The sequence below is a fragment of the Cetorhinus maximus genome, chromosome 33, assembly GCF_964194155.1.
Source record: "Cetorhinus maximus chromosome 33, sCetMax3.hap1.1, whole genome shotgun sequence".
Lineage (NCBI taxonomy): Eukaryota > Metazoa > Chordata > Chondrichthyes > Lamniformes > Cetorhinidae > Cetorhinus > Cetorhinus maximus.
Window position 1 is genome coordinate 12,603,536 of NC_135911.1, and position 23,872 is coordinate 12,627,407.

At 49.5% G+C, this 23,872-nt stretch overlaps 1 protein-coding gene across 1 annotated transcript in view; it reads right to left on the reverse strand.

Moving 5' to 3' along the window:
- LOC144671565 (V-set domain-containing T-cell activation inhibitor 1-like) overlaps positions 1-23,872 on the reverse strand; it is a 53,886-nt gene that overhangs the window by 29,316 nt on the left and 698 nt on the right. Inside the window, exons 2-3 of the mRNA XM_078533518.1 lie at positions 11,792-12,177; positions 10,377-10,415 (exon numbers count right to left, since the gene is read on the reverse strand). Of these exons, the coding sequence (XP_078389644.1) occupies positions 10,377-10,415; positions 11,792-12,177 (425 nt within the window). The remainder of the gene's footprint in view (positions 1-10,376; positions 10,416-11,791; positions 12,178-23,872) is intronic.

Sequence of the window (23,872 nt, forward strand, 5' to 3'; positions counted from 1 at the left end):
CTGCAACCTCCCCCAGGCTTCCTCCTGCCTCAGGTGCAGGCCCACTGCTCGAAGATCGGCAAAAGGCACAAGTGATGAAGGTCCTGGCTAGCATAGGGATCGGATACCTCGCTCACACTGAGCTGTGCCAACCCTGTGCTTAACTGCTCCATTCTAACACCCATGGGCATGTTTGCAAGTGGCTGAGCTGTGTGTGTGTGTGAGCGCGGTGTGTGTGTGTGTGTGTGTGAGCGCGGTGTGTGTGTGTGTGTGAGCGCAGTGTGTGTGTGAGCGAGGTGTGTGTGTGTGAATGAGTCAGAGAGAAATGTTGCTGTATATAACATTCACTACTCACCTGTGTGTGTAAGGCCCACACTGCCTATGTGTGTTTGTGGGTTTACACTGCTGCTCCTGTGTGTCTGTGTATACTTTATATATAATTGAAGCCGTCTCTGTATTATAAATCTGTACTAAAAACTCAGGTATCTTTGAAAATATGAGGTGTGTCCACATTGCCTGACAGGTAATTGTTATTTATCATGTTTACAGGGGGAGTGTGTGAAATACCCCAGAGTCTCTGTTAATATGTATTTGTTAAATTATCATCTATCTGGCTTGTGGAATATTTAATGTTTTTGCACTTTTATTTTATTTCCTGCTGCTGATCACTCTCCATTTGCTCCTTTTGAAATCTCAGAGCCTCTCTTGGGTAAGAAACTTAGCTGTGATGCTTATCATAGCCAAATAGCCCATCAACATCCACTGAGTGAGGCTCCAGAAGGTGCCTAGCGAATGGATTGCTGAAGACATTAGGACAAACTCTAGCACTCAAAAGAGTGTGTTTTCTGTGCAATATACATTGAGCAATTTAAATTTTTTAAATCCAAAAATTGTTTAAAAGGGATTTGGGGAATTGTTTCCTGAGGATGAGGTGTTGAGGAACAACTCTGGATCCCTGGGATTTTTTAGCTCTTCTTCCTTAATGTGGGAATAGTTATTCCCATGTTCCTGTATCTTTCTCCCAGGTTAGGGGAAGGGTCCCTATCTCTGAATGGCCTCCTGAAACAGCTTGCTGTGTTAATTCACACCAAAGGCCGCAGTGTGTTAACACAGTGATCCTCTGGTCTGCTGTCCTGCTGCCATTGCCCATTCCCACCCTCAAACAGTGACTTGTGTTTCCACCCCAGTAACCCAGGGACACAAGCTCCCCAGTGGGGTGAGTGGAAGCCCCTTACCCAGACCCTCACCCAGTTCATGTCTCTCCAAGTCTTTACAGATATTGGAGAAAAATCACAGCGGACCAACACAGTGTTACTGCTCCCCAACTGGTGAATGGGAGAAACTTTTATAAAACTCAGTATTTATTGACCGTCAGTTAAGCGCGAGTTAAATGGCTTATTCTGAATGTCTCATTAAATTTCTTTTTTCTTTTGTGTAAAATAAATTAAACCACTTTGTTCAAACAACATTCCCAGGGTGGTGTGAGTTTCTGTAAAGATTGGAATACTGATTTCCTCCTTTTGGACAACTTCATGTGTTCATCAGCTGAGGCACTTTGGGACTTTCATGGAACAATACTGGTCACTCGTTAGGGTGGGGGAGGGAGTGGGATTTTTTAATTCATTCATGTGGGCGTCATTGGCCGGGCCAGCATTTATTGCCCATCCCTAATTGCCCCTTTAGAAGGTGGTGATGAGCTGCCTCCTTGAACTGCTGCAGTCCATGTGGTGTAGGTACACCCACAGTGCTGTCAGGGAGGGAGCTCCAGGATTTTGACCCAGCGACAGTGATGGAACGGCCGATGGATTTGCAAGTCAGGACGGTGAGTGGCTTAGAGGGGAACTTCCAGGTGGTGGTCTTCCCAACTATCTGCTGCCCTTGTCCTTCTAGATGGTAGTGGTGGTGGGTTTGGAAGGTGCTGTCTAAGGAACCTTGGTGAGTTTCTCCAGTGCATCTTGTAGATGGTACACACGCTGCTGCTACAGTGCGTCGGTGGTGGAGAAAGTGAACGTTTGTGGATGGGGTGCCAATCAAGCGGGGCTGCTTTGTCCTGGATGGTGTTGAGCTTCTTGGGTGTTGTGGGAGCTGCACTCATCCAGGGCAAGTGGGGAGTATTCCATCACACTCCTGACTTGCACCTTGTAGATGGTGGACAGGCTTTGGGGAGTCAGGAGGTGAGTTACTCACCGCAGGATTCCCAGCCCCTGGCCAGCTCTTGTAGCCACAGTGTTTATATGGCTAGTCCAGTTCAGTTTCTGGGTGGAGAGAAGGCACCAATTTCTCCCCAATTCCAGGGTTGAAGGACTTGTGGAAGAATTGACCCGAGCCACCAAAGCAGAACAGCAAACTGGAGAAACAGCAGACTTAACATGGAGTTCAACAACTTCCAGTCATGAAAGTGCTTTTATTGTTATAGCTCATTTTTATTCATTGATTTATCCCCTTTTTTATCCCACTTGCTATCCTTCTCGCTTCCAATGTCCCCTCTCCCCACCCCAAAGGACCATCTGTCACTTCTTCCATGTTGTTCTTTCACCGACTGGAAACCCTCGTTCTGCTATTAACACATTCTCCTGTCGGAGGGTCAGTACTGAGGGGGCTCCGCGCTGTCGGAGGGTCGACACTGAGGGGGCTCCGCGCTGTCGGAGGGTCAGTACTGAGGGGGCTCCGCGCTGTCGGAGGGTCAGTACTGAGGGGGCTCCGCGCTGTCGGAGGGTCGACAGTGAGGGGGCTCCGCGCTGTCGGAGGGTCAGTACTGAGGGGGCTCCGCGCTGTCGGAGGGTCAGTACTGAGGGGGCTCCGCGCTGTCGGAGGGTCGACACTGAGGGGACTCCGCGCTGTCGGCGGGCCAGTACTGAGGGGGCTCCGCGCTGTCGGAGGGTCAGTACTGAGGGGACTCCGCGCTGTCGGAGGGTCGACACTGAGGGTGCTCCGCGCTGTCGGAGGGTCATTACTGAGAGGGCTCCGCGCTGTCGGAGGGTCAGTACTGAGGGGGTCAGTGCTGTCGGAGGGTCAGTACTGAGGGGGCTCCGCGCTGTCGGAGGGTCAGTATTGAGGGGGCTCCGCGCTGTCGGAGGGTCAGTACTGAGGGGGTGCCGCGCTATCGGAGGGTCAGTACTGAGGGGGCGCCGCGCTGTCGGAGGGTCAGTACTGAGGGGGCTCCGTGCTGTCGGAGGGTCAGTACTAAGGGGGCTCCCCTCATCATGTTAATACTCTGAGGTGCTTCAATACAACGATGATATATTTAGTGTTCACTGTACACTTTCCGTCTGAGTCGTACAGCCCGAGGGGTCTATACAATTCCCAGCCCCTCGGTGCACTGTAGCTGAAAGGTCTTAGACAGCGACCTTTCCCCATTGCGCCTTTGTGGCGGCTGCCCCCAGACTCTAATACATCCCTCAGCACGTAGTCCACGGTACCTCATTGTGGGGGGGGGAGAGAGAGAGATGGGGGGAGGGCTGGGCCCCGCAGGGCAGTGGTGGTGTTGGGGGGGGAGCCTCCACAGCGCAGAGGGTTATATGTTCATATGTAACAATCATCCATTCTGGGCTGATTTTCCCCTCCCTGACACAGGCTCAGTGCTGGGGAAACTCAGTCGGTGCTGGACAGTCCCGTTCCCCAGAAGGTTTTGTTCTCCAGCTGCTCCATCCTGATGCTCAGGTGCTGTTGTCACAAGGCCCCGTGTTTCATCTGGACAGGTCACCCCTGTCAAAGGGACATCCTTAGATGCTTCATTTCGATTGTTCGAGTGTCGATTCCTAGGAGAGAAAAACCAGCAGAGTTCAGGTGACATTAAAAGAATCCAACACTTTGGACAAGTGTGGAAAGGAGCCGTTCAGGAGCACAGACCGATTAAATTACACTCAACATCCTGGGTACCAATAGCAGCTGGAAAGTGGGTCACAGGAGCTGCACGGTGATGGAGCACAGAGTGTAGAGGAGAGGAGGCCCGGTGTTCATCGGCAGGTTTCACCATTTTCCCGGGCTCGGTTGGTGTCGGTGACCCAATATAGTACCACTGGGGGCTCTGCTCTTTCCAACAAGCCTGACCACGATCACACATGTGGTTTTGGAGGAAAAGACTTCAGACCACAGGCGTGAAAAATCCCGTTATAAGGATTATAAGCCTTATAATATAAGCCTCCCCTGGTTTTGGCAGCGTTTGACGCCGCTTGTGCCCCACCAGCACCTTCCGATGCAGCAAAATGTCCAGACACAGGTCGCCAAAATTATTCACCGAAACCGCTCTCCGGTCTCTGGGCTCTAGCTCGGCCAGGCAATGTGCTGTGGGCAGCGCACAGCTACCGTTTTCCATAGCCGGCCAAGCCATAAGACCATAAGATGCAGGGGCAGAAATAGGCCATTCAGCCCATCGAATCTGCTCTGCCACTCAATGAGATCATGGCTGATCTGATAATCCTCAACTCCACTTTCCTGCCTTTTCCCCATAACCCCCGATTCCCTTTCTGATTAAAAATCTATCTCAGCCTTAAATATACTTAACGACCCAGCCTCTACAGCCCTCTGCAGATTCACTACCCTCAGAGAAGAAATTCCTCCTCATCTCTGTATTAAATGGGCGACCCCTTGCTCTGAGATTATGCCCTCTGGTCCTAGACTCTCCCACAAGGGGAAACAACCTCTCAGCATCTACCCTGTCAAGACCCCGAAGAATCTTTAATGTTCAAATATGGTTGCCTCTCATTCTTCTAAATTCCAATGTGTACAGGCCCAACCTACTCAACCTCTCCTCATAACAAAAGCCCCACAAGCAGCTGTTGACTATGTCTGGCCTGGAGCTATGGCCCAGAAAGCAGTACTCGGTCTCTGTGCCACCCCACAGCCAGGCAGAGAGCCAACGGCAGGGCACTCGCACCGGACTGCGCAGCTCGGTCAGCACTTGTACTCACCGCTTGAGCGAGCCAATCCGATCGTCCAGCCCGGAGTTATGGCCTGGAAAGCAGTACTCGGTCTCTGTTCAGCCCCATAGAGAGAGCCAGTGATGGGGCATTGACACCGGGCTCTGCAGCTCCCAGATCCCTTCCATCTGCTGTTTAAAGTGAACCAATCTGGCTTCCCACCCTGGAGTTACGGCCTGGAAAGTGGCACTCAGTCTCTGCGCTGTCCCACGGCCGGGCAGAGAGCCAGCCACCAGGCACCGGTACCCAAGTCCACAGCTCGCTGGGCACCAGTACCCAAGTCCACAGCTCTCTGGGCACCAGTACCCAAGTCCACAGCTCACTGGGCACCGGTACCCAAGTCCACAGCTCACCGGGCACCAGCACCCAAGTCCACAGCTCACTGGGCACTGGTACCCAAGTCCACAGCTCACTGGGCACCGGTACCCAAGTCCACAGCTCGCTGGGCACCAGTACCCAAGTCCACAGCTCTCTGGGCACCAGTACCCAAGTCCACAGCTCACTGGGCACCGGTACCCAAGTCCACAGCTCACCGGGCACCAGCACCCAAGTCCACAGCTCACTGGGCACTGGTACCCAAGTCCACAGCTCACTGGGCACCGGTACCCAAGTCCACAGCTCACTGGGCACCTGTACCCAAGTCCACAGCTCTCTGGGCACCTGTACCCAAGTCCACAGCTCGCCGAGCACCATTGATCACAGGACTAAGCCCAGTGAACCTTTGTTACAATGCCTCCAAGTCACATATAACCTGCCTTGGAGAAGCACACCAAAACTATACACAGTCCTCCGGGTTTGGTTCTATCCATGCCCTATATAAAGTGCAGTGAATCTTCCTTACTCTTCTACTCCAAACACTTGCAATAAAGGCTAACATCCTATCTGCCTTCCAAATCATCCACATGTTAACTTGGTGATTTGTGTATAAATCCTTCCAAATGTCTTTAACTGATCTCCTGCCTTGGAAAAATATTCTACTTTTCCATTTTCCAAATGTTCACAATTCCCACATTATACTCCATCTGCCTCCATTTTTGCCCAATTACTTCACCGGCCTATATCTCTTTGCAGCCTCTTTGTATCCTCCTCAGTTTACTTTCCCATTGAGCTTTGTATCATCAGCAAAATTGGACATATTACACTCTATCCCCTCACCTAAGTCATTGATCTAGATTGTGAATAACTGATGGTTCAGCACTAGTTACATTGTGAGCCCTAATCTTGTGGAACAGCCTGTTGTGTGGCACCTGATCAAATTCCTTCTGAAATTCCAAATATATTCCTCATCCACTGGTTCCCCCAGGGGGATAATATTTGTTCCTTTTCAATCCATGGGGAATGTTCAGCAGCTACAGGATGACAAGCTGGAAGTGACTGGATAATGCTACTCAATGATAGGGTGGATTGAAGCATCCTCACAGCTCAGTAAATGGATAGTTTTAGATGTCAGCAACATTTAAGAAAACATTCTAAAACAAAAACAGGATTAAAATGGAAACAATGAAACATTCTTCAACTCACCATTTTTGTCGCCTTTGGAATACGCAAACCACAATTCCAGAAAGCAAAACTCCAACAAAAAAACCAACAGCAACTCCAATTCCAAATCCAATTCCAAATCCAAATCCAGGCCGTGCTCCTGTACAAAGTACAGGACCTAGAGACAGAATTAAGACATTAACAGACTGGGACACACTAACAAAACTAACAGCAGAGACCTTCAGCACCTAGTGTTTCAGAACCAACCCCAGTACAAACAGATCCCTGGTTAATTCTAGTCCTGGAGGGATGTGGGAGGTTAGATACCAATAATCACACACACACCAGGCCACCCCACAGCTCCGTGCATGCACACACTGTACCACAATGTGATCGATACATGCTTTCCAATAGAGATAACTGGACACTGACCAGCAGCAGCCCCCCTTTGATTAAAGCCAACAACCTGCTGAAACAGAGAAGAGGAATTTCAAAAAATAACTTCTTCTTTGGCTGGGAATGCCATGAGGTTGGATGGGTCACCTGTTTGCACCCAGATCAATATGATTCTCCACTGAATTCAATGTTGACGATTCCCGGGGTCACTCCCTCCCGACTGTATACCACTGTGCCCACACCTCTGTTGGGTCTGTCCTGCTGGTGGGACAGGACATGCCCAGGGATGGTGATAGAGGAGTCTGAGATGTAGGGTTGATTATGTGAGTATGACTATATCACACAGCTCTCCCAACTTGGACACTAGTCCCCAGATGTTAGTGAAGGGACTTTGCAGAGTTGACGGGGCTGGGTGTGTCTTTGTTGTTTCCTGATTCGATAACTGGGTCACAACCAGTGATCCGTTCAGTTTTAGTCTGTTTTTTCTGTCTCATGGTTTGATACAAACTGATTGAATTGGCCGAGTAAGTCAGGGGACAGTTAAAAGTCAACCAGGTTAATGTGGGACTGGAGTCACATGGAGACCAGACTGGGTAAGGACGGCAGGTTTCCTTCCCTAAAGGGACATTTGTGAACCAGTTGGGGTTTTACAACAATCCAACAGCTTCAGGGTCACTTTTATTGGACCAACTTTATATTTCCCAGATTTTAAATTTAAATTCATTATTAATTGAAGTTCCCCATAGAGGGTCTGAATTCACATTGTCTGGGTGATTAGTCCAGGCCTCTGGATCACTTGTCTAGTAACATAATCACTGCACTACCAAACCCATAACTCAGAGATTAAATACAGAACACCTGAAACAGAAACCTCTCACCTCTTACAGAGAGATGGATGTGATCAGTGTGCTCCCAGTGTAACCCTGCACCTGTTCTCTTGTAAATCTGACACTGATCCTGGTTCTGGTCTGACTTCCTGAGGTCAGAGATTAGAACTGACCAGTTGCCTTGTTCCAGTTGATCGGTGAACAACTGACAGTATACAATAAAGGGAGATCTTCTAAAGAAGGTGCAGGATCAGAGGGACCTCGGTGCATATGTACATTGGTCATTGAAGATGACTGGGCATGTCCAGAGTGCAGTTAATAAAGCATATAGTATCTTAGGGTTTATTAATAGGTGCATTGAGTACAAGAGTAAGGAGGTCATGTTAAACAAATAAGACACTAGTTAGGCCTCATCTGGAGTACTGCGTCCAGTTCTGGGTGCCATACTTGAGGAAGGATGGGAAGGTATTGGAGAGAATACAGAGGAGATTCACAAGGATAATTCCTGGGATGATGAACTGTAGCTATGACGATACATTGGAGAGGTTGGGACTGATTTCCTTGGAGAAAAGAAGGCTGAGAGGAGACTTGATAGAGGAATTCGAGATCCTGAGGGGTAAGGACAGGGTAAATAGTGAGAAACTGTTCCCACCCAGGAGAACATCAAGAACTAGAGGGTACAGATACAAAATAATTGGTAAAAGGAGTAAATGTGATATGGGGAAAGATTTTTTCACCCAGAGGGTGGTTGGAGTCTGGAACAAACTCCCTGAGAGGGTGGTGGAGGCAGGTTCGATCCAGGTATTCTAAAGGGAATCAGATTGCTCCCTGAAAAGAGAGAATGTGCAAGGTTACGGGGATAAGGCAGTGGACTGAGACTAGGCAGATTGCTCTTTCAGATAGCCAGTGCAGACACAATGGGCCAAATGACCTCTTTCTGCACTGTAAAGATACTGTGATATCTGTACAGGTACATTATCCTGTACTCCCCCCTCACACATTCTGTGAATCAGCTGCTGCTGTCAAAATTAACTTTCAAAAGGAAATTGGATGAATTATCAAAGGGAAGGATAATTACAGGGAGAAAACAAAATTTGAAGAACTGATTTGGCCTTGCGAGTGATAAAGTCATTTCAGAAGCCGCTGGCTGATGCAGCGAGAGATCATTTGTCTCTGGGTGAATGAATTTCAAAAGGGACAAAGTGTCTCTTCCTCAAACCCGTTTCTCGATCTTGTGGTTAAAGTGATACAACCCCACCCTCTGCTGGCGGATGGACGCTACTACACAAGCGGAGGGGAACTCGTCAGGGATTCAGCAAGAGAGCAGGTCAATCAAAAATGACAGGGAAAAGTGTGGTTCAGTGTCTTCAGAGGAAAGCTGTAACGTACAGGTCGGGTGAAGTAGAAATTAAGTTTTATTTTTGATTGGAAAATCAGGGGAGAGCGCCAGCGCAGTACCCCCACATCTGGAGTCACATCTCGGCCAGACTGGGTAAGGATGGCAGGGTTTCCATCCCTAAAGAGACATCAATGAACCAATTGGGATTTTACAACAATCCAATAGCTTCACGGTCACTTTTATTGCAACTAACTTCAAATTTCCAGATTTTTATTTAATAAACTCAATTTAAATTCTTTAAGTGCTATGTTGGGATTTGAACTCTCATTCTCCGGAGCCTTAGTCTGGTAAGAGAACCACAGCACTACCAAATCTTCCCCACATGGTACATTTGGTCACTTCACCCCACCCCTCCCCTCCTCCTCCAATACCGACCCTCCGACAGTGCAGCGCTCCCTCAGTACTGACCCTCCAACAGTGCAGCGCTCCCTCAGTACTGAGCCTCAGACAGTGCAGCGCCCCCTCAGTACTGAGCCTCAGACAGTGCAGCGCTCCCTCAGTACTGAGGCTCAGACAGTGCAGCGCTCCCTCAGTACTGAGCCTCAGACAGTGCAGCGCTCCCTCAGTACTGAGGCTCAGACAGTGCAGCGCTCCCTCAGTACTGAGCCTCAGACAGTGCAGCACTCCCTCAGTACTGAGCCTCAGACAGTGCAGCACTCCCACAGTAGGGATGTGGTGTTTTCTGGGAACACTAGGATTTACGCACTGAGTATTTATGGAGTGGGAATTGAGACAGTTAAACGGTTTTAACTGTTTTCTGTGTGGATCCAGGATCACACGGATTTACAGGACCAGTCGTGAACAGCAGCAGATTGTTGGAGAGGGAACCGCACAGACTCCAGTGTCTGAATGAGTGACTCCTGTTCCTGGGAACAAACTGAACACTGCAATGGGGAGGAAGGGACTGGAAGGGGCTCATTCTCACAGACTCATTCTATGGTGAAATATCACACAGCATTTCAAACCTTCCAATGTTACTACCTGTCTATCCAGCATGATCAAATGTAAGAGCTGAAAACACATGCAGCAGTTTAGAAACAGATTTACCTGGTACAGGTGTGCTTGGTACAGGTGTGTTCAGTACAGGTGTGTTCGGTACAGATGTACTCGGTACAGGTGTGTTTGGTACAGGTGTGTTCGGTACAGGTGTACTCGGTACAGGTGTGTTCGGTACAGGTGTGTTCGGTACAGGTGTACTCAGTACAGGTGTACTCGGTACAGGTGTGTTCGGTACAGGTGTGTTCGGTACAGGTGTGTTCGGTACAGGTGTGTTTGGGACAGGTGGACTCGGTACAGGTGTGTTCAGTACAGGTGTGTTCAGTACAGGTGTGTTCGGTACAGGTGTGTTCGGTACAGGTGTACTCGGTACAGGTGTACTCGGTACAGGTGTGTTCGGTACAGGTGTACGAACTCGCTCTAAAGAAAACATCATGTGTTTAGTATTGCGTGTGAAACAAACTGCAGAAATGTTCAAAGACTCTAACAGGCTTTAGGGAAACACATCCTGGGAGGAACGAGACTCAGGTCAATATGATCGGAAAAGGTCGGGAGCATGGTCGGCAGAGTGAAAAATCCAACAGGATTGCATTAACTGTGGGGGGTAGAATGGAAGTTTTCCAGAGTTACCCTGAGCAGGATCATTCCCAGCAGCCTACATCCCCCTGTGGAGGGAATCCCCCCAGGATCCTGGGTCTACTGGGATACACTTTCACAGTAAGTGCACTGGGTCTTGTAAAGGCTGCCTGAGAGGTGTGATATGCCCCACCTCCTGCACCCCAAAATCTGGAGACAGATGGAGCTTTTTGCTGGAGAGTGAGTGCAGCTTGATAGCTCCATTAACTCCTTCCATCACCCAGTTTGACAGCTCTGTCCTTCAGGGCTCCATCAGCTTGGTCAGTGATGGTATTACTGACCCACCCTTGGTGATGGACAGTGTTGTCTCCACTCAGCACATTCAGTGTCCGAGCCACTCTCACTGCTTCCTCCAAGTGGTGTTCAACATGGAGGAGTACTGATTCATCAGCTGAGGGAGGGCAGTAGGTGATAATCAGCAGAAGGTTTCCAGGTCCATGTTTGACCTGAAGCTGTGAGACTTCATGGGGTTCAGAGTCAATGTTGAGGATTCCCGGGACTACTCCCTCCGGACTGTATACCACAACTCTGGTGGGTCTGTCCTGCCAGTGGGACAGAATATACCCAGGGACGGTGATAGAGGAGACTGGGATTCAGGGTTAATTCTGTGAGTATGACTCTGCCAGACAGCTTTCCCAACTTGGACACCAGTCCCCAGATGTTAGTGAGGGGACTTTGCAATGTCGACTGGCCTGGATTTGTCTGTATTGTTTCCTGTTTCGATGCCTGGGATGAAGCCAGTGATGATTTAGTTTTATTCTATTATTTCTTTCCAATGGTTTGATATCAATTCATTTTGATCTGCCCTCTGACCTCCTCGGCCAGCTTAACCAACCAGGTTACTGTGGGACTGGAGTCACGGAGACCAGACTGGGTAAGGACAGCAGGTTTCCTTCCCTAAAGGGACATTCGTCAACCAGTTGGGGTTTTACAACAATCCAACAGCTTCATGGTCACTTTTATTGCAAATAACTTTATATTTCCAGATTTTTATTTAATAAACTGAATTTAAATTCTGGAAGTGCCATGCTGGGATTTGAACTCTCATCCTCTGGATTGTTAGTCCAGGCCTCTGTATTACTAGTCTAGTAACATAACCACTGAATTACCGAACCCATACAGAGATTAAATACAGAATGTCAGAAACAGAAACCTCTCACCTGTTACAGAAAGATGGATGATATCAGTTTGCTCCCTTACAAAAGCTGCAGCTATTCTCTTGTAGATGTGACATATATACTGGTTCTGGTCTGTCTCCTTGAGGTCAGAGATCAGAACTGACCAGTTGCCTTGTCCCAGTTGATCTTTGAACAGGTTTGTTCTGTTTCTGAATCGTGGATCTTGTTCTGTCAAATCGTCGTTCCCAGCGATGAACTTGTGTAAAATTTCACTCTTGGCTGTAACCCAGACTGCCAGTAAATCTGAGACTGGGACATTCCCTTTGTAGGTACAGGGCAGCACAACCTGCTCCCCAAGGAACCCAGAAACTGGGACAGACGAGTCACCTGGAAGAGATTGAAAGTATTTATCCACAGATATAACCTCCCTGCTGGTACATTACATCCCAAGCTTCACATGGTTACACTGCGATGCTCGATTTACAAGAAACACTGATCAGTAACTCACTGCTTTCATTTCTGTGAGAAGGTTAAAGCTCAGGCATTAAGGGCCTTCAACTAAACTCAGCTTGTGCTGGAGATTTGTAAGCACAGAGCAGCTGGACAGCACTTTGAATCACATGTTTTTCATTCGTACACATGCTGGGAGAACACATCAGGATATTGGTCACCTCCCCTTGGGAGAAAAATCACAGACTGGGGGTGCACAATGTGAGGTGGAACTCAGGAACAGAAAACTGACCCTGAAATGTAAGTTTGGAATCCCAAGTCCTGATGACTCTACTCCCCATGTTCTTGGACATTCCCAGTTCTATTTGATCCCAGGAATGTCGCAGACTCCTGATCCCAGTGCTGAGGACCCTATCCCAGTCCCACGGGATCCCAGTCACCCATCCCAGTGTCACCGAGTGTTGCTCAGTGAACAAATCCCATTGTTCACATCACAGGGGTTAATCTGAAGACATTAACTGCCTTCCTTTCAGCTCTCATGATCATTATTTAATGAATAAACTATAGTTTTGGAGAAACATTTCTGAATGAACATTCCAAATCATTTCAAAATGGTCATTACGCAAAGAGCAATGAAATTCAAATTTGACATAATGTTCCACTTGAGATACCTCAATCCCACCGTGATACAACTCTGTCACCCCCTCCAGTCCCTGCAAACCTCCCGATCTCTGTAACCTCCTCCAGTCCCTACAACCCTCCCGATCTCTGTAACCTCCTCGAAACCCATACAACCCTCCCTATCTCTGTAACCTCCTCCGGCTCTAGAACCTACCCTATCTCTGTAACCTCCTCCAGCCCCTACAACCCTCCCTATCTCTGTAACCTCCTCGTCCCGACAAACCCTCGCTATCTCTGTAACAACCTCCGACCCCTATGACCCTCCCAACTCTGTAACCTCCACAAGTGCCTACAACACTCCCTATCTCTGTAGCAGCCTCCGACCCCTACAACCCTCCCCATCTCTGTAAGCTCCTCCAGCCCCTACAACCCTCCCCATCTCTGTAACCTCCTCCAGTCCCTACAACCGTCACTATCTCTGTAAACTCCTCCAGTCCCTACAACGCTCCCAATCTCGGTAACCTGCTCCAGTCCGTACAACCCTCTCTATCTCCGTAAACTCCGCCGCCCCTACAACCCTCCCTATCTCTGTAACCTCCTCCAGCCCCTACAACACTCCCTATCTCTGTAACCTCCTCCAGCCCATACAGCCTTCCCTATCACTGTAACCTCCGCCGCCCCGACAACCTTCCCCATCTCTGTAACCTCCGCTGCCCCTACAACCCTCCCTATCTCTGTTACCTCCTCCAGTCCCTACAACCTTCCCTATCTCTGTAACCTCCTCCAGCCCCTACAACATTCCCTATCTCGGTAACCTCCGCCGCCCCTACAACCCTCCCTATCTCTGTAACCTCCTCCAGACCCTACAACCCTCCCTATCTATGTAACCCCCTAGAGCCCCTACAACCCTACCTATCTCTGAAAACTCCTCCAGTCCATACAGCTATCACCACCTCTGTACCCTCCTCCAATCCCTACAACCTTCCCTATCTCTGTAACCTCCTCCAGTCCCTTCAACCCTCGCTATCTCTGTAACAACCTCCGACCCCTACGAACCAAAGAACTCTGTAGCCTCCTCCAGTCCCTACAACCCACCCTATCTCTGTAACAACCTCCGACCACTACAACCCTCCCTATCTCTGTAAACACCTCCAGTGCCTACAACCCTCCCTATCTCTGTAAACTCCTCCAGTGCCTACAACCCTCACTATCCCTATAACCTCCTCCAGTCCCTACAACCCTCTCTATCTCTGTAACCACCTCCAGCCCCTTCAAACTACACTATCTCTGTAACCTCCTCCAGCCCCTACAACCCTCCCTATCTCTGTAACCTCCTCCAGTCCCTACAACCATCCCTATCTCAATAACAACCTCTGACCCCTACAACCCTCGCCATCTCTATAACCTCCTCCAGTCTCTACAACCCTCCCTATCTCTGTAACCAACTCCAGCCCCTACAACCCTCACTATTTCTGTAACCTCCTCCAGCCCCTACAACCCTCCCTATCTCTGTAACATCCTCCAGCCCCTACAACACTCCCTATCTCTGTAACCTCCTCCAGTCCCTACAACCCTCCCTATATCAATAACAACCTCCGACCCCTAGAACCCTCCCCATCTCTGTAACATCCTCCAGCCCCTACAAACCTCCCTATCTCTGTAACCTCCTCAAGCCGCTACAACCCTCCCTAACTCTGTAACCTCCTCCAGCCCCTACAACCCTCCCTATATCTGTACCAACCTCCGACCCGTACAACACTCCTAACTCTGTAACCTCCTGCAGAACCTTCAAACCTCCCTATCTATGAAACCTCCTCCAGTCTCTACAACCCTCCCTATCTCTGAAACCTCCTCCAGCCCCTGCAACCCTCCCTATCTCAATAACCTCCTTCAGTCCATACAACTCTCCCAATCTCTGTAAACTATTCCAGTACCTGCAACCCTCCCTATCGCTGTACCAACCTCCGACCCCTACAACCCTCCCAATTCTGTAACCTCCTTTAGTCCCTACAACCCTCCCAATCTCTATAACAACCTCCGACACCTACAACCCTCCCCATATCTGTAAACTCCTCCAGACCCTACAACACTCCCTATCTCTGTAACCTCCTCAAGCCCCTAAAACCCTTCCTATCTCCGTAACATCCTCCAGCCCCTAAAACCCTCCCTATCTCTGTAACCTCCTCCAGTCCCTACAACCCTCGCTATCTCTGTAACCTCCTCCAGCCCCTACAACTTTCCCTATCTCCATAATCTCCTCCAGTCCCTACAACCCTCTCTATCTCTGTAACCTCCTCCAGTCCCTACAACCCTCGCTATCTCTGTAACCTCCTCCAGCCCCTACAACTTTCCCTATCTCCATAATCTCCTCCAGTCCCTACAACCCTCTCTATCTCTGTAACCTCCTCCAGACCCTACAACCCTCCCTATCTCTGTCACCTCCTCCAGGCCATACAACCCTCCCTATCTCTGTAACCTCCTCCAGAACCTTCAACCCTCCCTATCTCTGTAACCTCCTCCAGACGCTACAACCATCCTATTCTGTGTAACCTCCTGCAGCCCCTACAACCCTCGCTATCTCTATAACCTCCTTCATTCCCGACATCCCTCCATATCTCTGTAACCTCCTCCACTACCTACAACCCTCCCTATCTCTGTAATCTCCTCCAGCCATTAAAACCTTCGCTATTTCTGTACCTTCCACCGGTCCCTACAACACTCACTATTTCTGTAAACTCCTCCTGTCCCAACAACCCTCCCTATCTCTGTAACATCCTCAATTCCCTACAAACCTCCCTATCTATGTAACCTCATCCTGTCCCTACAACCCTTACTATCTCTGCAACCTCCTCCAGTCCCGACAACCCGCTCCATCGTTATAAACTTCTCCAATCCCTACAACTCTCCCTATCTCTGTAAACACCTCCAGTCCATACCACAACTATCTATGTACCCTCCTCCAGTCGCTACAACCCTCCCTATCTCTGTAACATCCTCCAGCCCCTATAACACTCCCTATCTCTGTAACCTCCACCAGTCCCTACAACCCTCCCTATCTCTGTACCCTCCTCTTGTCCCGAAAACCTCACTATCTCTGTAACCTCCTCCAGTCCCTACAGCCCCCGCTATCTCTATAACCTGATCCAGTCCCTACAAGTCTCCCTATCTCAGTAAACTCCTCCAGTCCCTACAACCCTCACGTTCTCTGTAACCTCCACCAGTCCCTACAACCCTCCCTATCTCTGTAACAACCGCCGACCCCAATGACCATCCCAACTCTGTAATCTCCTCCAGTCCTTACAACCCTCCCTATATCTGTAAAAACCTCCAACTCCTACAACCCTCCCTATCTCTGTAACCTCCTCCAGACCCTACAACCCACCCTATCTCTGTAACCTCCACCAGCCCCTACAACCCTCCCTATCTCTGCAACCTCCTCCAGCCCGTACAACACTCCCTATCTCTGTAACCTCCTCCAGCCCCTACAACCCTCCCTATCTCTGCAACCTCCTCCAGTCCCCAGAACTATTCCTATCTCTGTAACCTGCTCCAGCCACTACAACACTTCGTATCTCTGTAACCTCCTCCAGTCCCTACAACACTCCCTATCTCTGTAACCTCCTCCAGACACTACAACCCTCCCTATATCTGTAAAAACCTCCATCCCCTACAACACTCCCTATCTCTGTAACCTCCTCCAGTCCCTACAACCCTCACTATCTCTGTAACCTCCACCAGTCCCTACAACCCTCCATATCTCTGTAACAACTACCGACCATTACGTCCCTCCCAACTCTGTTACATCCTCCAGGCCCTACAACCCTCTCTATCTCAAACAACCTCCGACCACTACAATCCTGCCTATCTCTGTAACCTCCTCCAGTCCCTACAACCCTCCCTATCTCTGTAACCTCCTCAAGCCCCTACAACCCTCCCTATCTCTGTTACCTCCTCCAACCCCTACAACCCTCCCTATCTCTGTAACCTCCTCCACCACTACAACACTCCCTATCTCTGTAACCTTCTCAAGCCCCTAAAACCCTCCCTATCTCTGTAACCTCCGCCACCCCTACAACCCTCCCTATCTCTGTAATGTCCTTCAGCACCTACAACCCTACCTATCTCTGTAACCTCCTCCAGCCCCTACAACCCTCCCTATCTCTGTAACCTCCTCCACCCCTACAACACTCCCTATATCTGTAACCTCCTCCAGCCCCTACAACACTCCGTATCTCTGTAACCTCCTCCAGCCCCTACAACCCTCCCTATCTCTGTTACCTCCTCCAACCCCTACAACCCTCCCTATCTCTGTAACCTCCTCCACCCCTACAACACTCCCTATCTCTGTAAACTTCTCCAGCCCCTAAAACCCTCCCTATCTCTGTAAACTCCGCCATCCCTACAACCCTCCCTACCTCCGTAACCTCCTCAAGCCCCTACAACCCTACCTATCTCTGTAACCTCCTCCAGCCCCTTTAACCCTCCCTATCTCTGTAACCTCCTCCGCCCCTACAAAACTCCCTATATCTGTAACCTCCTCCAGCCCCTACAACACTCCATATCTCTGTTACCTCCTCCAGCCCCTACAACCCTCCCTATCTCTGTAACCTCCTCCAGCCCCTACAACCCTCCCTATCTCTGTAACCTCCTCAAGCCCCTACAACACTCCGAGATCTCTGCCCTTCTCCAATTCCGGCCTCTTGACCATCCCCCGATTCCCATCGCTCCACCATTGGCGGCCGTGCCTTCAGCTGCCTGCGGCCCTGAGCTCTGGAATTCTCTCCCTAAACCTCTCCGCCCCTTTCTCTCTTTCTCTCATCTTTTATGAAAATGTACGTCTTTGACTGGTGATGCTCAGTCCTAATATCTCCTTTTGCAGCTCGATGTCAAAATCTGTCTCTTTTAGGCTCCTGTGAAACGCTTTGTGGTTGTTTTACTATGTTAGAAATGCTATACAAATGCAGTCATTGTTTCTTAATATAACTGGACTCTGATTGTAACAGATTCTGGCTAAATATTCATTCACCTGGGACTGTCAACCATGTATGGAAACCAATTCTTTAACCAACTGTTAGAATTCTCTCGGGTCGAATATTTAATCACATCTCAATGTGATTACCAGAGTTTGAATTTTGCCAACATCAGTTATTGGCCAGAACAATGGGAGGAGAAACTGTCAGGAGGTTTTTCCCCCCCCCTTCCCCCGCCCTCTAACCCCACCAAGTGCCAGTCTGCAATTTGTTCCCATGTTTTGCTTTCAGAGAGGCACTGACCCCTTGTTCTGCTATTAACACCTACTGATGTCTGACCTTCATGCCATTATTAACACCTGCTTTCGTCTTTAACACAATCATTAGCACTCCATTTCTCTTGTGTCCAACACATCTTTGTCAAATCTCACCTGATCTCTCACCTATCTCTGTCCTTCTATTTTGTTCCACCCAGCCCCCACTCTCTTAAACAGTATTAAAAAAACCCAACACATTTCTAAAACAAAAAGAGAAATACCTGGAAAAACTTTCTCCCTTGGTTGTGTATACATGCATATGTAGGATTAAGATTGACCTAAACTCATGGTAAACAAAGGACTTGCATTTCTCTAGCGTCTTTCCCCCACCTCAGGACATCCCGAAGCATTTCACAGCCAATGAAGGATTTCTTTTGCAGTGAGCTCTCTGTTATAAGAAACACAGAAGCACACAGCAAGATCCCACAAACAGCAATGTGATTATGGCCCCAGACCATCTGCTTTTTTACTGATGTTGTTGGAGGGGTAACGGAGCTAGTTTTAATTCTGTTCCCCTTGGGATCAAACCCCAGGTTTTCCAGAAAATGAAACAGGTTATCTCTATAACCTCCTCCAGTCCCAACAACCGTCCCTATCTCTGTAACCTCCTCCAGTCCCTACAAGCCTCCCTATCTCTGTACCAACCTCCGACCCCTACAACTCTCCCAACTCTGTAACCTCCTCCAGTCCCTACAACCCTCCCTATCACTATAACAACCTCCGACGCCTACAACCCTCCCCATCTCTGTAAACTCCTCCAGACCCTACAACACTCCCTATCTCTGTAACCTCCTCAAGCCCCAAGAACCCTCCCTACTTCTGGAACCTCCTCAAGTAACTACAACGCCACCTATCTCTGTAACCTCATCCAGCCCAAGCAACCCTCCCTATCTCTGTAACCTCCTCCAGCACCTACAACCATCCCTATCTCTGTAAGCTCCTCCAGTCCCTACAACCCTCCATATCTCTGTAACAACCTCCGACCCCTACAACCCTCCCAGCTCTGTAACCTCCTCCAGTCTCTACAACGCTCCCTATCTCTGTAACTTCCTCCAGCCCCTGCAACCCTCCATATCTCTGTTGCCTCCTCCAGCACCTACAACCCTCCCAATCTCTGTAACCTCCTCCAGTCCCTACAACCCTCCCTATCTCTGTAAACTCCGCCTCCCTTACAACCCTCGCTATCTCTGTAACCTTCTCCAGCCACTACAACCCTCCCTATCTCTGTAACCTCCGCCGCCGCTACAACCCTCCCTATCTTTGTAACCTGCTCCAGTCGCTACAACACTCCCTATCTCTGTAACATCCACCAGCCCCTACAAACCTGCCTATCTCTGTAAACTCCTCCACCCCTACGACCCACCCTATCTCTGTAATGTCTGCCGCACCTACCACCCTCCCTATCCCTGTAACCTTCTCCAGCGTCTACAACACTCCCTATCTCTGTAACCTCCTCCAGTCCCTACAACCCTCCCTATATATTTAACATCCTCCAGCCCCTACAACCCTCCCTATCTCTGTAACCTCCGCCGCCACTACAACCCTACCTATCTCTGCAAACTTCTCCAGTCCCTACAGCCATCACTATCTCTGTACTCTCCTCCAATCCCTACAACCTTCCCTATCTCTGTAACCTCCTCCAGTCCCTTCAACCCTCGCTATCTCTGTAACAACCTCCGACCCCTACGACCCAACCAACTCTGTAACCTCTTCCAGTCCGTACAACCCTCCCTATCTCTGTAACAACCTCCGACCCCAACAACCTTCCTATCTCTGTAAACACCTCCAGTCCCTACAACCCTCCCTATCTCTGTAACAACCTACGACCCCTACAAACCTCCCAACTCTGTAACCTCCTCCAGGCCCTACAACCCTCCCTATCTCTGTAACCAACTCCAGCCCCTACAACCCTCCCTATTTCTGTAACCTACTCCAGCACCTACAACCCTCCCTATTTCTGTAACCTCCTCCAGCCTCTACAACCCTCCCTATCTCTGTAACCTCCTCCAGCACCTGCAACCATCCCTATCTCTGTAACCTCCTCCAGTCCCTACAACCCACCATATCTCTGTAACAACCTCCGACTCCTACAACCCTCCCAACTCTGTAACCTCCTCCAGTCTCTACAACACTCTCTATCTCTGTAACCTCCTCCAGCCCCTGCAACCCTCCCTATCTCTGTTGCCTCCTCCAGCACCTACAACCCTCCCAATCTCTGTAACCTCGTCCAGTCCCTACAACCCTCCCTATCTCTGTAAACTCCGCCGCCCCTACAACCCTCCCTATCTCTGTAACCTCCACCAGCCCCTACAAACCTGCCTATCTCTGTAACCTCCTCCACCCCTACGACCCACCCTATCTCTGTAATGTCTGCCGCATCTACAACCCTCCCTATCCCTGTAACCTTCTCCAGCGTCTACAACACTCCCTATCTCTGTAACCTCCTCCAGTCCCTACAATCCTCACTATCTCTGTAAACTCCACCAGCCCCTACAACCCTCCCTATCTCTGGAACCTCCTCCAGTCCATACAACTCTCCCTATCTCAGTAAACTCCTCCAGTCCCTACAACCCTCACTATCTCTGTAACAACCTCCGACCCCTACAACCCTCCCAACTCTGTAACCTCCTCCAGCCCCTGCAACCCTCGCTATTTCTATAATCTCCTTCATTCCCGACAACCCTCACTATCTCTGTAACATCCTCAATCCCCTACAACACTCCCTATCTCTGTAACCTCCTCCAGTCCCTACAACTCTCCCTATCTCAGTAAACTCCTCCAGTCCCTACAACCCTCACTATCTCTGTAACCTCCACCAGTCCCTACAACCCTCCCTATCTCTGTAACAACCTCCGAACCCTACGACCATCCCAACTCTGTAACATCCTCCATTCCTTACAACCCTCCCTATCTCTGTAACATCCTCCATCCCCTACAACACTCCCTATCTCTGTAACCTCCTCCAGTCCCTACAACTCTCCCTATCTCAGTAAACTCCTCCAGTCCCTACAACCCTCACTATCTCGGTAAACTCCTCCAGTCCCTACAACCCTCCCCATCTCTGTAAACTCCTCCAGACCCTACAACACTCCCAATCTCTGTAACCTCCTCAAGCCCCTAGAACCCTCCCTATTTCTGTAACCTCCTCCAGTAACTACAACGCTACCTATCTCTGTAACCTCATCCAGCCCAGGCAACCCTCCCTATCTCTGTAACCTCCTCCAGTCTCTACAACTCTCCCTATCTCTGAAAGCTCCTCCAGCCCCTGCAACCCTCCCCATCTCTGTTGCCTCCTCCAGCCCCTACAACCCTCCCTATCTATGTAACCATCTCCAGTCCCTACATCCCTCCCTATCTCAATAACCTCCTCCAGTCCATACAACTCTCCTAATCACTGTACACTATTCCAGTGCCTAGAACCCTCCCTATCGCTGTACCAACCTCCGACCCCTAAAACCCTCACAACTCTGTAACCTCCTTTAGTCCCTACAAACCGCCCTATCTCTATAACAACCTCCAACCCCTACAACCCTCCCCATCTCTGTAAACTCCTCCAGACCCTACAACACTCCCTATCTCTGTAACCTCCTTTAGTCCCTACAACCCTCCCTATCTCTATAACAACCTCCGACCCCTACAACCCTCCCCATCTCTGTAAACCCCTCCAGACCTAACAACACTCCCTATCTCTGTAACCTCCTCAAGCCCCAAAAACCCTCCCTATCTCTGTAACAACCTACGACCCCTACAACCCTCCCAACTCTGTAACCTCCTCCAGTATCTACAACACTCCCTAACTCTTTAACCTTCTCCAGCACCTGCAACACTCCCTATCTCTGTTGCCTCCTCCAGCCCCTACAACCCTCCCTAACTCTGTAACATTCTCCAGCCCCTACAACCCTCCCTATCTCTGTAACCTCCGCTGCCCATACAAACCTCCCTATCTCTCTAACCTTCTCCAGCCCGTACAACCCTCCCTATCTCTGTAACCTCTTCTAGTCCCTGCAAACCTCCCTATCTCTGTAAACTCCGCTGCACCTACAACCCTCCCTATCTCTGTAACCTCCTCCAGGCCCTACAAACCTCCTTATCTCAGTAACCTCCTCCAGTCCCTACAACCCTCCCTATCTCCGTAAACTCCGCAGCCCCTACAGCACTCCCTATCTCTGTTACCTCCTCCAACCCCTACAACTTTCCCTATCTCTGTAACCTCCTCCGCCCCTACAACACTCCCTATATCTCTAACCTTCTCCTGCCCCTACAACCCTCCTTATCTCTGTAACCTCTGCCGCCCCTACAACCCTCCCTATCTCTGTAAACTCCTCCAGCCCCTACAACCCTACCTACCTCTGTAACCTCCTCCAATCCCTACAACACTCCCTATCTCTGTAACAAGCTCCGAGCCCTAAAACCCTCCCAACTCTGTAACCTCTTCCAGTCTCTACAACCCTCCCTATCTCTATAACCTCCTCCAGCCCCTGCCACCCTCCCTATCTCTGTAACCTCCTCCAGCCCCTACAACCCTCCCTATCTCTATAACCTCCTCCAGTCCCTACAACGCTCCCTATCTCTGTAACCCCCTCCTGCCCCTACAACCCTCGCTATCTCTGTAACAACCTCTGACCATTACATCCCTACCAACTCTGTAACATCCTCCAGTCCCTACAACCCTCTCTATCTCTAACAGGCTCCGACCCCTACAACCCTCCCTATCTCTGTAAACACCTCCAGCCCCTACCATATCTCTGTAACCTCCTCCAGTCCCTACAACCCTCCCTATCTCTGTAACCTCCTCCGCCCCTACAACCCTCCCTATCTCTGTAACCTCCTCCAGCCGCTACAACCCTCCCTATTTCTGTAACCTTCTCCAGCCCCTACAACACCTCGAGATCTCTGCCCTTCTCCAATTCCGGCCTCTTGACCATCCCCCGATTCCCATCGCTCCACCATTTGCGGCCGTGCCTAAAGCTGCCTGGGGCCCTGAGCTCTGGAAATCCCTCCCTAAACCTCTCCGCCCCTTTCTCTGTTTCTCTCATCCTTTATGAAAATGTACATCTTTGACTGGTGATGCTCATTCCTAATATCTCCTTTTGCAGCTCGATGTCAAAATCTGTCTCATTTAGGCTCCTGTGAAAGGCTTTGTGGTTGTTTTACTATGTTAGAAATGCTATACAAATGCAGTCATTGTTTCTTAATATAACTGGACTCTGATTGTAACAGATTCTGGCTAAATATTCATTCACCTGGGACTGTCAACCATGTATGGAAACCAATTCTTTAACCAACTGTTAGAATTCTCTCGAGTCGAATATTTAATCACATCTCAATGTGATTACCAGAGTTTGAATTTTGCCAACATCAGTTATTGGCCCGAAAAATGGGAGGAGAAACTGTCAGGAGGTTTTTCACCCCCCTTCCCCCGCCCTCCACCCCCACCAAGTGCCAGTCTGCAATTTGTTCCCATGTTTCGCTTTCAGAGAGGCACTGACCCATTGTTCTGCTATTAACACCTACTGATGTCTGACCTCATGCCATTATTAACACCTGCTTTCGTCTTTAACACAATCATTAGCACTCCATTTGTCTTGTGTCCAACACATCTTTGTCAAATCTCACCTGAGTTTTCACCTATCTCTGTCCTTCTAATTTGTTCCACCCAGCCCCCACTCTCTTAAACAGTATTAAAAAAACCCAAAACAAAAACACAATTACCTGGAAAAACTAGGCAGGTCTGGCAGCATCGGTGCAGAAGAAATCAGTCAACG